This window comes from Manacus vitellinus, unplaced genomic scaffold (assembly GCF_001715985.3).
Source record: "Manacus vitellinus isolate BGI_N305 unplaced genomic scaffold, ASM171598v3 scaffold_10_pilon, whole genome shotgun sequence".
In the NCBI taxonomy this organism is placed as follows: Eukaryota; Metazoa; Chordata; class Aves; order Passeriformes; family Pipridae; genus Manacus; species Manacus vitellinus.
In genome coordinates, this window is record NW_021938838.1 from 1,841,965 (window position 1) to 1,853,213 (window position 11,249).

Consider the following 11,249-nt stretch of genomic DNA (forward strand, 5'->3'; position numbering starts at 1 on the left):
TCTACTCATCACTGCTTTTCTTGAATTTTTTTGGCATTCAATTGTCTTGGAAACATCTCTGGCTCTCTGTAAAATGTGGTTCACATCAGTTGTTGGGATCATACACTGTCACACAAACAGATCCACAGGACAAGGTTGTTTTAAGCTTTGTTTTCATTTAAAGCAAAGCTGAAATTAGAGGGGCAGATGGTGGGGCCTCTGACTTTTTTTCCCCCGTGTCTTCCATACTCAGCTGAACAGAGGTTTAGCACCTCTCAAGGCAGTATTTCCTTTTGGGAAGGGTGAGGCAATTAAATGTGTGAGCAAAAAAAAAACCCAATAAAGCTGGGGGAGGAGCTAATGGGTCATCACCCCTGGCTGCCATGAAAGGATGGGAAGACAATGGTGTGGGCTGTGGAAAGGTCTCATTGCAGTGGTGGCTGGCATGGGTCATCCTGCAGAGTCTGCACGCTCCCAGTGAGCTCATGCCACGCTCCCAGGGGTTGGAATTGCAAAGGAGCAGGTGACTGCAGCTACCAGCTGGTTCCCAGTGACGCAAGAGTGTGCAAATCCAGGCAGATCCCTTGTCAGCACAGTGTGTGCGTGTGCAATTTCTGGGCTTAATCTGCATTCTAAAGTGTGTGTGTCGCGTGTGAGCTTTCTGTGGAGCTCTAGAGCATGTGTGTCATGTGAGGTGAGGCCAGAAAAGCAGATGTCCTGGCCATGCCCCTCCTACTCGGGGATTGGAGGTGCTCAGGGGGAGCTGGGACGCACCTCCTGGACTCACGGAGACAGCAGCAGCTTCTGCAGGTTCAACAGGCCTCTGCCCTTTGGTCAAACAAAAACCTGCAGCTCCCTTTCCAGCACCCATCCCCTTCTTTTGGTTAACCAGAGAGGAGGAGGATGGCCTATACTGAGGAGGACAGGTAAGGTGCTGTGAAACAGGGGATGCACAGGCATCCTGGCTGGAAAGGGGCTGGTGGAATTGCATCGCTTCTCCTCACCTCGTTTTCCTCTCCTTCCTACTGGGCGCTCAATAAATGTCAGACAAAGGCTGCTCAGAAGTAAACATCATATTATTGAAGAGGAATCTGGCCATCTGCCTGTGCCAGGTGCTGGTATTATGAAATATGGCAGCGGTAGGTGACCTTGGGAGGGGTTATGGGCCAGGAGAGACAACTATCTCATGTGGAGAGGCACAGGCTGCGAATACGTATGGCTGCGTGCCCCCAAACCAATGCTTTAGCTGTTTATTGGGATATGTCTGCTTTTTTTTATGTGGATTTGCTTTCAACCAACCCAGGAGCACAATGAGGGTGGGTTTTTTCGTGCCATAAAAGATCTGTCACCGGTGACAGTCCTGTGTTTTGCAACAGAGGCGTTTCCGCAGCGGATGACAGCAGTCACAATAAAGGGGGTTGTGTTTTCAGCTGATCCTGTGATTTAATCCAAAGCCGTGCTACTGAGCACTATTATTAGGTGAGCATTGTTGGAGGCAGAGTAGCTGGAGGGGCCTTTGTGCTACATGTATTAATTCAAGCTGTCAAAAAGCTCGCACGGGCCTCGTGCTCGCCCGGTTCCAGGCTGAACAGTGTGGTTGGTGACCCACAGATGGAGCTCCCCCCCTGCTCCTGCTGGGCAGGTATCTCCCTCGCATTCAGGAATTATCAGTGCTCGCCAGCCCCTTTGATGTGTGCATCTGGAAGGCTTCTGAAAACCAAATACTGCAGGCAGATCAATTTTGGCGTGGCTGTGCTCTCAGCACTAGGGACAGCTCTGACGTGCCCAAAGCCTTTGGGATGGACAGGGCCCTGCCAGGCCCCTGCACGCCGGCTGGAGCTCCATCCAGGCCAGGAGACGTGTGGGGCACTGGAGTTTTAGTTCTTTGGATAAGAAGTATTTTAATATCTTCTGTTTAAGAAGAGAAAAAAAAAAATCCCTGGAACTTGGCACAGCTCAGTCAGTCCCGATATCTTCAGCAGACATCGAGTGATTCATCCCTAAAATTTCTGAGGATGTAGGAATAATATCCATTCTTTAATGTTATTTTGCAAGGGTGTGTGCACCTTTTTTAAAAAAAAAAATATGGAGACAAAGGGGATTATGGTCAAGATGAAGAGCAGATCCTGGTGACCTCATTCTTTTCTCATGCCTGCCACAGGTATGTCAAAAACTTGGGTATTACATATAAATTCTCTTGGTTCCCTTGAATTTCTAAACAAGGATTACAGTTATTCAATGGAGAGATTGGGTGAAATTGTCCATTAATGTATGTAAAGCACTTTTAAAGCTTTTGTCTGGGAGCAAGCGATAATATAGTCAAGTGTAGACCTCATTAATGTCATTTTCACAGCTCCTGCTTATTTCAGGAGCTCATGGTACACTTGGAAAATTCAACAATATGTGACGGTAAATAAACTTCCTCATTTCCAGACTTTTCCTTTGAAAAGTGTTTCAGCTAAGTAGGACTCTTCATTTTAATCCACATATATAGAAGTTATTTCTTCTTATTGGGTTGCAGATTTATGATATTTTCGGGCATTTTTGACATCACAGTTTGTAACTGGGAACATAAGTTTGTTGTACAACACGTTGGACAGGACTTGCAGTAGGAGCTGGACAGCTAGGAGAGGAGAAGCTCACAGAAAATATCTGTGCAGTAGCTACCTACCCTGTCAGTATAAAGGAAGAAAAAACATAGACTTGAGATCCTCTATTTCAGTGTCTGATACCTCAGTTGGACGACTCAGTTGTACACAGGCAGTCAAATCCTCTTAGTCAGTGGCCTGACACCTCCTGGAGTGAGGAGCACCACTGTGAAAGCTTTTCTATAAATCCTCTAAGGCTGCAGACAGCAGCATCACAACATTACTGAGGTTTGCACCTCTGGAAATCAAGAGACTTGGTTAAAAAAAAAAAAAACCCACAAAAAATAAACATTCATGAAGCAGACAGTGAGTGCTTATCAGCATCACAGGTGATGTAAAATTGACTGGAGGCCTCGCAGTGTCTGATTCTCTCACCTCTCAATAAGCAGATCAGCTTCTCATATAGAGAAACTTTTTAGCCCTGCCTGTGTTGGTTCACTCCAGGACCTCGTCCTCTATCTTGTACAGTCATTAATTCTACTCATCAATGGTAACAATCGAGTTGCTACCAAGAACTGCTGTTGGTGCCCCTGCTTTTGAGGAGAGTTTCCAATCGACCTTGGTATTGACTTTCAGGAGGTATCTGCATTGTCCTGTTGGAAACAGGATTATCGGATTATTTCCCTATTGATCATGTTTCAAAACTGTGATTAAAGCACCTGAATACTGGGCTAAGAGGTTAAAAATTGAACTTCTCTCCCCTCCCCTGAGACAGCTGCACGACTGTACAGTGTACACACTAATGCCAGCTTCTATCCCACCTTCTGGCAGGGGGGCTCAGTGCTGGATAAGACTTTTTTTGCCAAGGTATTGGAGCAGTCCCCCTCTTAAATCAGCATAAACTCTGGAGCCCAAATTCCTGGTTTTCACTTGTTTTGATGTAGACTGGTGTCCTTGGGCCTCTTGCCTAGGACTAGGCTGTGCCCCCTGCCCACTCTGTGGGAGAGAAGAGGCTGAGTGAGATCTCCATGTTTATCCTCCTGTGCTGAAGGCACGAGGGATCGAGGAGGTGGGTGTTTGAGGTGTGGTACCAGGCCCTGAAGGAGGCACTGGGAGCTGATGGCACTCAGCACTTACGGAGATTGGCTCCTCCATCTCTGTAGGTGATTCTTGCCCCATGTCTCAGTAGTCAGGCTACTGCAGAGGACAGTGTCTGCTTTTTCATCAGCCCAGCACTCCAGCCATGCTGTTCAGGTGCCTTTGGAGTTCCATCCTCTTGGATTTCCCCATCACAGGCTGCACATCCCCCTGCACACTCATATAGTTTGCAATTTCTCAGTCTAACTGTGCTTTTGCCTTCCTTCGGTAACTCTGGAAAGACCAGAGCCCATCAGAAGCAGGAGTGGTTATGCCTTGTGACATTTCTGTGATCTAGGTATCATTAGCCATTCTTCAATGACAGAATGAAACCAGCAAAGATGATTCAAATGCCTTCCCTGGGTATATACATGAGATTAAAAGCAATGCATCTTCAATAATAGCAGTGAAGCTTCTATTATTATAGCCTTAATGAAATTTCCTTTTCTTTGCACCTTTTCAGGACTTGTATCCTTTGAAGCTTGTTCTTTGAATGGGTTGATAGTCCCCCTGACCTGTTTTCCTTCTGCAGAAACAGCTATGAGGTGTACAAGGAAACAGCAGATTGGTTACGTGCCCAAACCGTCCGGCGCCCAAAAATCGCCATCATCTGCGGATCCGGACTGGGGGGCCTGGCTGACGTGTTGGATAACAAGACAGTCTTTCCCTACGAGGACATCCCTCACTTCCCACGGAGCACAGGTCAGCACAACCCCAGGGCACCAGCGTCCCACCCCTGGGCAGCCCTGCAGCACAGCCTCACACAGATCACTGGAGTCAACGTGCCCCGCTTGGCATCGCCCTGCACGCCAGTCCCTCGGGGCTGAAATGCGTGCTCAGAGTGAAAAAACATAAACACATAGCACAGAAATATGTGTTTATTTATTTATTCGGCTCCCAGCGCCTGCTCTCGCTGCAGAGCAAAGCCATGGCCTGGCAGAGCCCTGTGAAGCCCCAAGGCCTCGAGACCTGTGAGTGAGGTGACGCTGTGTTGGTTTGCAGTTGCAGGGCACGTTGGCAGGCTGGTGTTTGGGGAGCTGAGCGGGCAGCCCTGCGTGTGCATGCAGGGGCGTTTCCACTCCTACGAGGGCTACTCTGTCAGCACGGTGAGTCCTCCTCGAGGAAAACACTCAGGCAGGGGGAGTGTAAAAAAGAAAAAAATAAAAAGGCAAAAAAATGCAAAAGCTTGCTTTGCTATCCAGCTGCACATTGTTAGCTCTCACGATGAACTTACATTGCTCTTGAAATGGGTCTTTCTTAGATTTCAGATTTCTCCCCAGAAAATAAAATTGGGAGTTCAAACCAAGAGGCTTCTGCTGGGTGAAGGTGATGCTGTGCAGCCACACAAATTGGCTAACCCTGTTATACTTGCAGGGGAAAACAGTTTATCATACAAGGCAGATTAATTTACATTCTTTAACTCAGGCAGTTTAATCATGATTTAAATCAGCAACCAGAAAACTCTGATAAGAATAATCTATTTTAATCTTCTTTTGCATTTGTATAGTTTACAGCTTTTTTTTTTTCCCCTAGAAAAAACTCCCTGGCTACTGCAACTTGCTATACCCTCCCAGCTAACATATAGGAGTGTGTGGATAGTTGCATTTATGCTGCCTAACATACACATATGTACATTTCTGTTAGAAAACACCAACAATATTTACTCTCTGACAGTGTTGTGTGTTCTTTTTTTTATTTGGATAGCTTTGAGATTTTCCTGGTGGCTGAGGTTGATTTGTGTTTGGGTATAAACTGCAACATTTGGCACCACTCAGCTTTTTACAGAAAAACAACTATTTTAAAATCACTCAATACATAACTAGTTTTATCAAGACATGTTTGTCTGTTAAAATTAACTGGTTTCTTAAAGAAGTGGTGTCCACAGTTAGGAAATTTTCTGCTCACAGCTCCTCTAGCACTTGAGAGGGAGCAGCTATCACCCCAGTTCCTTTGTGACTCCTCAAAAAAAAACTGTTAACATTTTTTTCCGGTTCCCAGTTTTTCCTTAACTTTGGATTGCACTCCAGGGCTATATGCATAAGTAGTCACTTCAGTCAGCACAGTGGTTTGATCTCTGCAAGACCTTGGCAGTGAGGAAGAACTATCTGCATGTTCTTTCTGTACCACCTTCATTTGACCTTAGCACAACTGCAGGAAGTGTGGGCTTGGATTTTAATGGTCTTCATTACAAGATTAGGTTTTAATATGTTTAAAAACCATTAAAATTCTGTTTAGATTAGAGGAATGTTTAGAATTGGAGAAAGTTGGTTTGTCTCTGTATATAGACCCTTCTTTGCACCCACCAACTGTGATACTACAAATGTTGTAGCAGTAGCTGTCTGTTGGCTGTGATATTCATTGCACACATGCCTTTGGTTCTTCCAGGTCACCTTTCCCATCAGGGTCTTCTTTCTCCTGGGAGTGGAGATCTTGATTGTCACAAATGCTGCTGGAGGACTGAATCCCCACTTCCAAGTGGGGGACATCATGTTCATAAGAGACCACATCAGCTTGTTTGGCTTGGGAGGGCAGAATCCACTGCGTGGACCAAATGATGAGAGGTAAGAAGGCATCAGCTCCATGTTACCAATTAATCCTTTCTTCCTCCAGCCACAGGCTGGGGCTGCCTGTTGTGCCTGCTGACGGATATTTACTGAGAGTAGAGTCTGGCTCCAGGTATGCACAAGGAAGAGTTAAAGCAATAGCTGTGTGTGCTGTGCCACCTGCCCTGCCCTCCCCAAGCACCCTGCCTTGGCTGTTGCTTACTCTTACAAGCCCAGAAGGTTCTGTGCCATGCAAGTAGGCTTCTGATCCTCTCCTGACATGACCAGCTGCACCGTCTGCCAGAGACCCACTGCTGTCTCTTCTTGTCAGCCCCTCTCTCTGCTGGTTCCTGTTAATTGAGCAGTCAGTGAACTGCAGTGTCCCCAGTCTGTGTTTACCAGCAGCCATTTCTGGTGTGATGGAAGGGGTACAAGAGAGGCCAGGCAGTGAGAGCAGGGCAAAGATAAAACCTCTGATCTCCTGATAACCACACTTGTATCCAGGCTGTTAAACTGGGGTGCCATTGTTAACAGAATGGATTCATTGAAGGCATTGCTCTGATGAGAGGAGGTTGTCTTGGCAGCTTCTTCAGAGACCTGCAGAGTGACCTGCTGCTGGTTGAGCTGGGAAGTCAGGTTTCCTGTACTGGCTGTGTGGCAGAATCTTTACCCTGTGGCCAGTGCAGAGAGGGGCTTCCAACATATCCTCACCCCAGACTGCAGTTGCCACTGGGCATAAAGTTGCTTTGAGAGGGATTTTGGACTAGGAGACCTTGAGGTCCCTTCCAACATGAATTTATGATCCTAAATTCTTCCAAGACACCACCAGTCTGGTAGGGTGGAAGGCAACCAGCATGAGCAAGGCTATGCCACTGAGAGGTTACATTCCAGGTGGACCAGTGCTCACAAAGAGAAGCCCTTTGGCTCTCAAATGGGGCTAAAAGGAGTGTGAGGACACATCCACTGGAAATCCAGGCTGAGCAAAGGAAAGCACATCAGTTGTCAGGAAAATCAACATGGAAGCAGTAAAGATCCAGTGCTGTCACAAGCAGGAAAGAAAGAGGCTGGATTGTGATAAGGAGAAAACAGTAGCAAGAATTATTTCCTAACCAAGCTGGCAGGAAAGAAGACTAGGAGACAGCCAGATATGTGAAGCCAGAGGACAGGCTGGTGAAGGAGGTGGTAGTTTATGAGCAAAGAGTGAGTTCAGATAATAAGATGGTTAAATCTGTTGTTGGGTTGGTACCTTCATCCTGAAAAATGGACATGTTTGCCAGGCAGGCATCTGGATTGTCCTTGGATCTTTCCAGAGAGAAAGTTCTGCTGAGAATAAGGTGGCCTGCCTGGCTTTCCCTTAGTTATTTCCTTCCTGATATAACAGCAGCCCCGGCTCCTGCTTGTGGAGAGTCTGAAAGGTGCTGGCAGCTGCCTCGGGAGAAATAACCACTGTGCTGCGATTCCATGGCGAGAGGACAGCAGCCATCTGAAGTGGAACATCTTTACATCTTTGTAGGTAGTGCTGGGGGTTGGAGGAAAGAATGATCAAAAGCAGAGAAGCCACATGGAGCGTTTAAAGCTCTCTGGACTTGCATAATTGCTCTGGAGCAGGAGGAGAAACGCCAATCAAACAACTGCATCTGGACAACGTTCAAAGGCAGCAGAGCTGCCTCATTGCCTCCCAAAGGCAGCTTCCTGGTGAAGACTGCAGTGCTCTGGGAGGTGACTTTTGCACTGCTGACCAAGGCATCAAAATGGGCAAAAGGTCTTTATGAATCAGGTTTCAAAGTATTGCAGAGCTTTAGCTGAGCAAACTCCTAAAATCCTGTCCAGCTGAGCTACCAGGAAGGATTTATCTAAGCACAACAGAGCAAAACCAGAGGCAGTGAAGTGATGTGGAAATAATATTTTTTTAATAAATTAGAGATTGGCTTCTGCATTGCTGGCCATCCTTCAGGAAAGGGAAGCAATTTTCATAGTGATGAATACTTATTGCCTTTGACCAGAAGGGAAAGTTTGTTTTTATTTATATAATATTTATTGTTTATAAAAACAAAATAAGGCACCTCCTGCCCTAAGCATTCAGCTGGAAGAACATGTAAACAAGCAGGAGCTTTAATAGCCTAAATGAGGGACCTGGTCCACTCCTACTGAACTGCACTGGTGAATATGGCTGGGAGTTTATTTTCCAGGTTTCCTCAGTGGCAGCATAACAATCTTTGCCATCTACTCTGCTCTCCATGAGCCAGTAGAAAGATTCACTCCATCAGGATCAGGACTGAGCTGTTATCTTAAGACCTAAGGCAAGCAAGAGACCCAGCCTTGAAGAAGAGGATGAAGGCTACCTAAAATATGGCCCTGGAGCTCCAAGATGTTAGGAGCTGCCTGCTGGGGTGGGCCTTAAATGTGGTGGCTGGTGCTCCATCAGGGCCTGCTCAAACCCCCTCCCTGGGACAGCCTGTGGGACTCTGTGCCTCAAGGAGCCCAAAGGGCAGCAACTGTTCGGTGGACAGTGTTTAAAAGTCACTATGAGCAATTACTGGGGAGAGAGAGAACTGGCCATCAGTGCTCCCTGAGACAAAAGGAATTGATTGACCATTTCAGGAGGGTTTGTGCAGTAAATAAGCAGTGTCAGACCTTCCAACAGCCATAACCTCTGCGTGCTGAGAGTTTTGGGTGATTAGATCTAGCAGAAATGTCATGCCCAGAGAGGTGGTAGATGCCCTGTTCCTGGAAACATTCAAGGTCAGGTTGGACGGGGCTCTGAGCAACCTGATCTAGTTGAAGATGTCCCTGCTCGCTGCAGGGGTTTGGATGAGATGGCCTTTAAAGGCCCCTTCAAACCCCAACTATTCTATGATTCTCTGATTTGAGAATGATCTGATGATAAGGGCAGAATGAGAGAGGCTGCTCTGCCCTTGACATTTCCCCTCTCCCCAAAGGATGAGCACCCCTGGACTCCGACGGGGGGGAAGGTCGCGGTGTCACACGGCCGTGTCCTTTTACTGCCTTGCAGGTTTGGGGTGAGGTTTCCCTGCATGTCAGATGCTTATGAACAGGATCTGCTGGGCCTGGCAAAGGAGAGTGCCCAGGAGCTGGGCTTCCTGAGCTTCACCCGGGAAGGAGTGTACTGTGTGCTGGCCGGGCCCTGCTACGAGACCGTCGCCGAGTGCCGGGTGCTGCAGGCGCTGGGAGCCGACGCCGTGGGTGAGCCCAGGCTGGGCTGGCAGGGTTGGTTGGGCACATGGATTATACAGTTAATTCTGCTCAAGGCTGACTTGCTTCAGTCTTTGAGTCTCTCAAGTCTCCCGGGGCTGGAGAAACAGGCTCTGTGTGTTCCTGCTTCGTTCTGCAGTGGCTTAGTGCAGCTCCTTGGGTGGATCTGCAGAAAGTCCCCGTGCTTACGGCTGCCCAGGACAGGGATGCCAGCACAGCATTGTGTTTGTTTCCCAAACACAAGTCTCTTATGCTCAGATGGCTCCACTTCACCAGAGCTGAGTGGGGCCCAATCAGAAAAAAAGTCTTTTTCTAAATATTTTTTTTTTTTTAAATTCTGACACCGTGAAGATTTTCACTGTGCTTTCTCCCTACAAACCAGCCCTCCATAAGAGTCTTGTTTAGGAACAGTAATCATGGATACCTTCCCAACTATGCACAAGGAAAGTAAGGGCCATGATCCATATGATTCCTCCTGCTTGGCCCCTGGCTCGTGGAAGTCTGTTCATTAATACTTTGCAGATTTATTGTGTGTGAGGAAAGGAGCTCAGCTCCCCTCAAAGCCGTTTTTCTTTGCAATAGGTTATTTAGCTGGGGAAGAGAAGAGCCAAATGACACAGCACATCAGTACTTCCCTCGGCAAGGCTGCAAGCAGCCTGACACATCTTGAGGAGGGAGCTGTGGCTCAGGGATCAAATGCAGGAGGTTTATTGTGCTGAGCAGAGTTGTAACTGTAGTGCTGCAGCTATTTGAGCCTTCTAAGTGTCACAGCTTTTAACTATTGCAGGGCTCAGGAACAGAGAGGTGGGGGGAAGGAGACAAGGGCATGTGCTTTGGAGGTAGGATCGTGGTTTGCAGCCTTGGAGATGTTTTGTTTGGTGTAAATCCTGATTCATTCTGGTCCTTTCCTTTCCCACTACAGGCATGAGCACTGTCCCAGAGGTGATTGTGGCCAGGCATTGTGGCCTCCGAGTCCTTGGGATCTCCCTCATCACCAACAAAGCGGTGATGAGCTATGACAGCCAGGAGAAAGCCAACCACGAGGAAGTGCTGCGCATCTCGGTGGTCCGGGCTGAGGCCCTGCAGAAGCTGGTCACACACCTCCTGGGGAAGCTGGGGGAAAGCACAAACTCTCTGTGACCCCCCAGCCATCCAGCATTCATATCCTAACGTGTGAACACTAGCAAGTGCTGGGGGAGAGCCGTTGGTGGGACTGTCCCCTTCTGCTCTCCTCCCTTTGAATAGACCTTTTTATCTTTGTGCTTTGTCTGAACAGGTGCAGAGGTTTGCTTTGAATCCTGCCAGAATGATCCCCTTGTTAGTAGCCAGTGGCCAAAGCAGGTTGCTGGCACTTAAACACTCTGGCACATTCCCAAGCCCCAGTGTTAGCAATGTGAGCTCCAGCTCCCCCTGGTTCTGCTGTCTCTCTTGGCACAACACCCTCCTGCCCCGAGCCTCTGCTCCCCAATGCCTGTCAACAGTTGGTCCTGGGGCTTGGTGCCTGCTGGGCCTGCTTTGGTGGGGCCTGGTCTGAAGCCAGTGGAAGTCCACAAGAAGACTCTGGATTTTGGATACATGAAACGGGCCAGGCTAAAGGTGAGATCTGCCTGGAACAGGCAATGCTGCAGAGCGAGTGAATTGCAATGGATTTTACAGCTTGGAAAACCACTGCATTCCCATGCATGGGGTTGTGCTCCCTTACCATGCCAGATGGTCTCCCAGAAAGTCCCAACTTTGCTCATTCTTGGCTTCTCATGACCAGCTGCAGAGCTCAGTAGCTGTTTGCTAC

At 47.9% G+C, this 11,249-nt stretch overlaps 1 protein-coding gene across 1 annotated transcript; it reads left to right on the forward strand.

Moving 5' to 3' along the window:
- Positions 1–702: 702 nt before the first annotated feature.
- PNP (purine nucleoside phosphorylase) lies at positions 703–10,904 on the forward strand. The gene is given in 8 exon segments (XM_008919704.2): positions 703–763; positions 766–875; positions 877–905; positions 4,237–4,406; positions 4,707–4,810; positions 6,090–6,265; positions 9,261–9,451; positions 10,383–10,904. Coding segments are annotated over 8 exon segments (1,059 nt in total). The 3' UTR covers positions 10,601–10,904.
- The last annotated feature ends 345 nt before the right edge of the window (positions 10,905–11,249 follow it).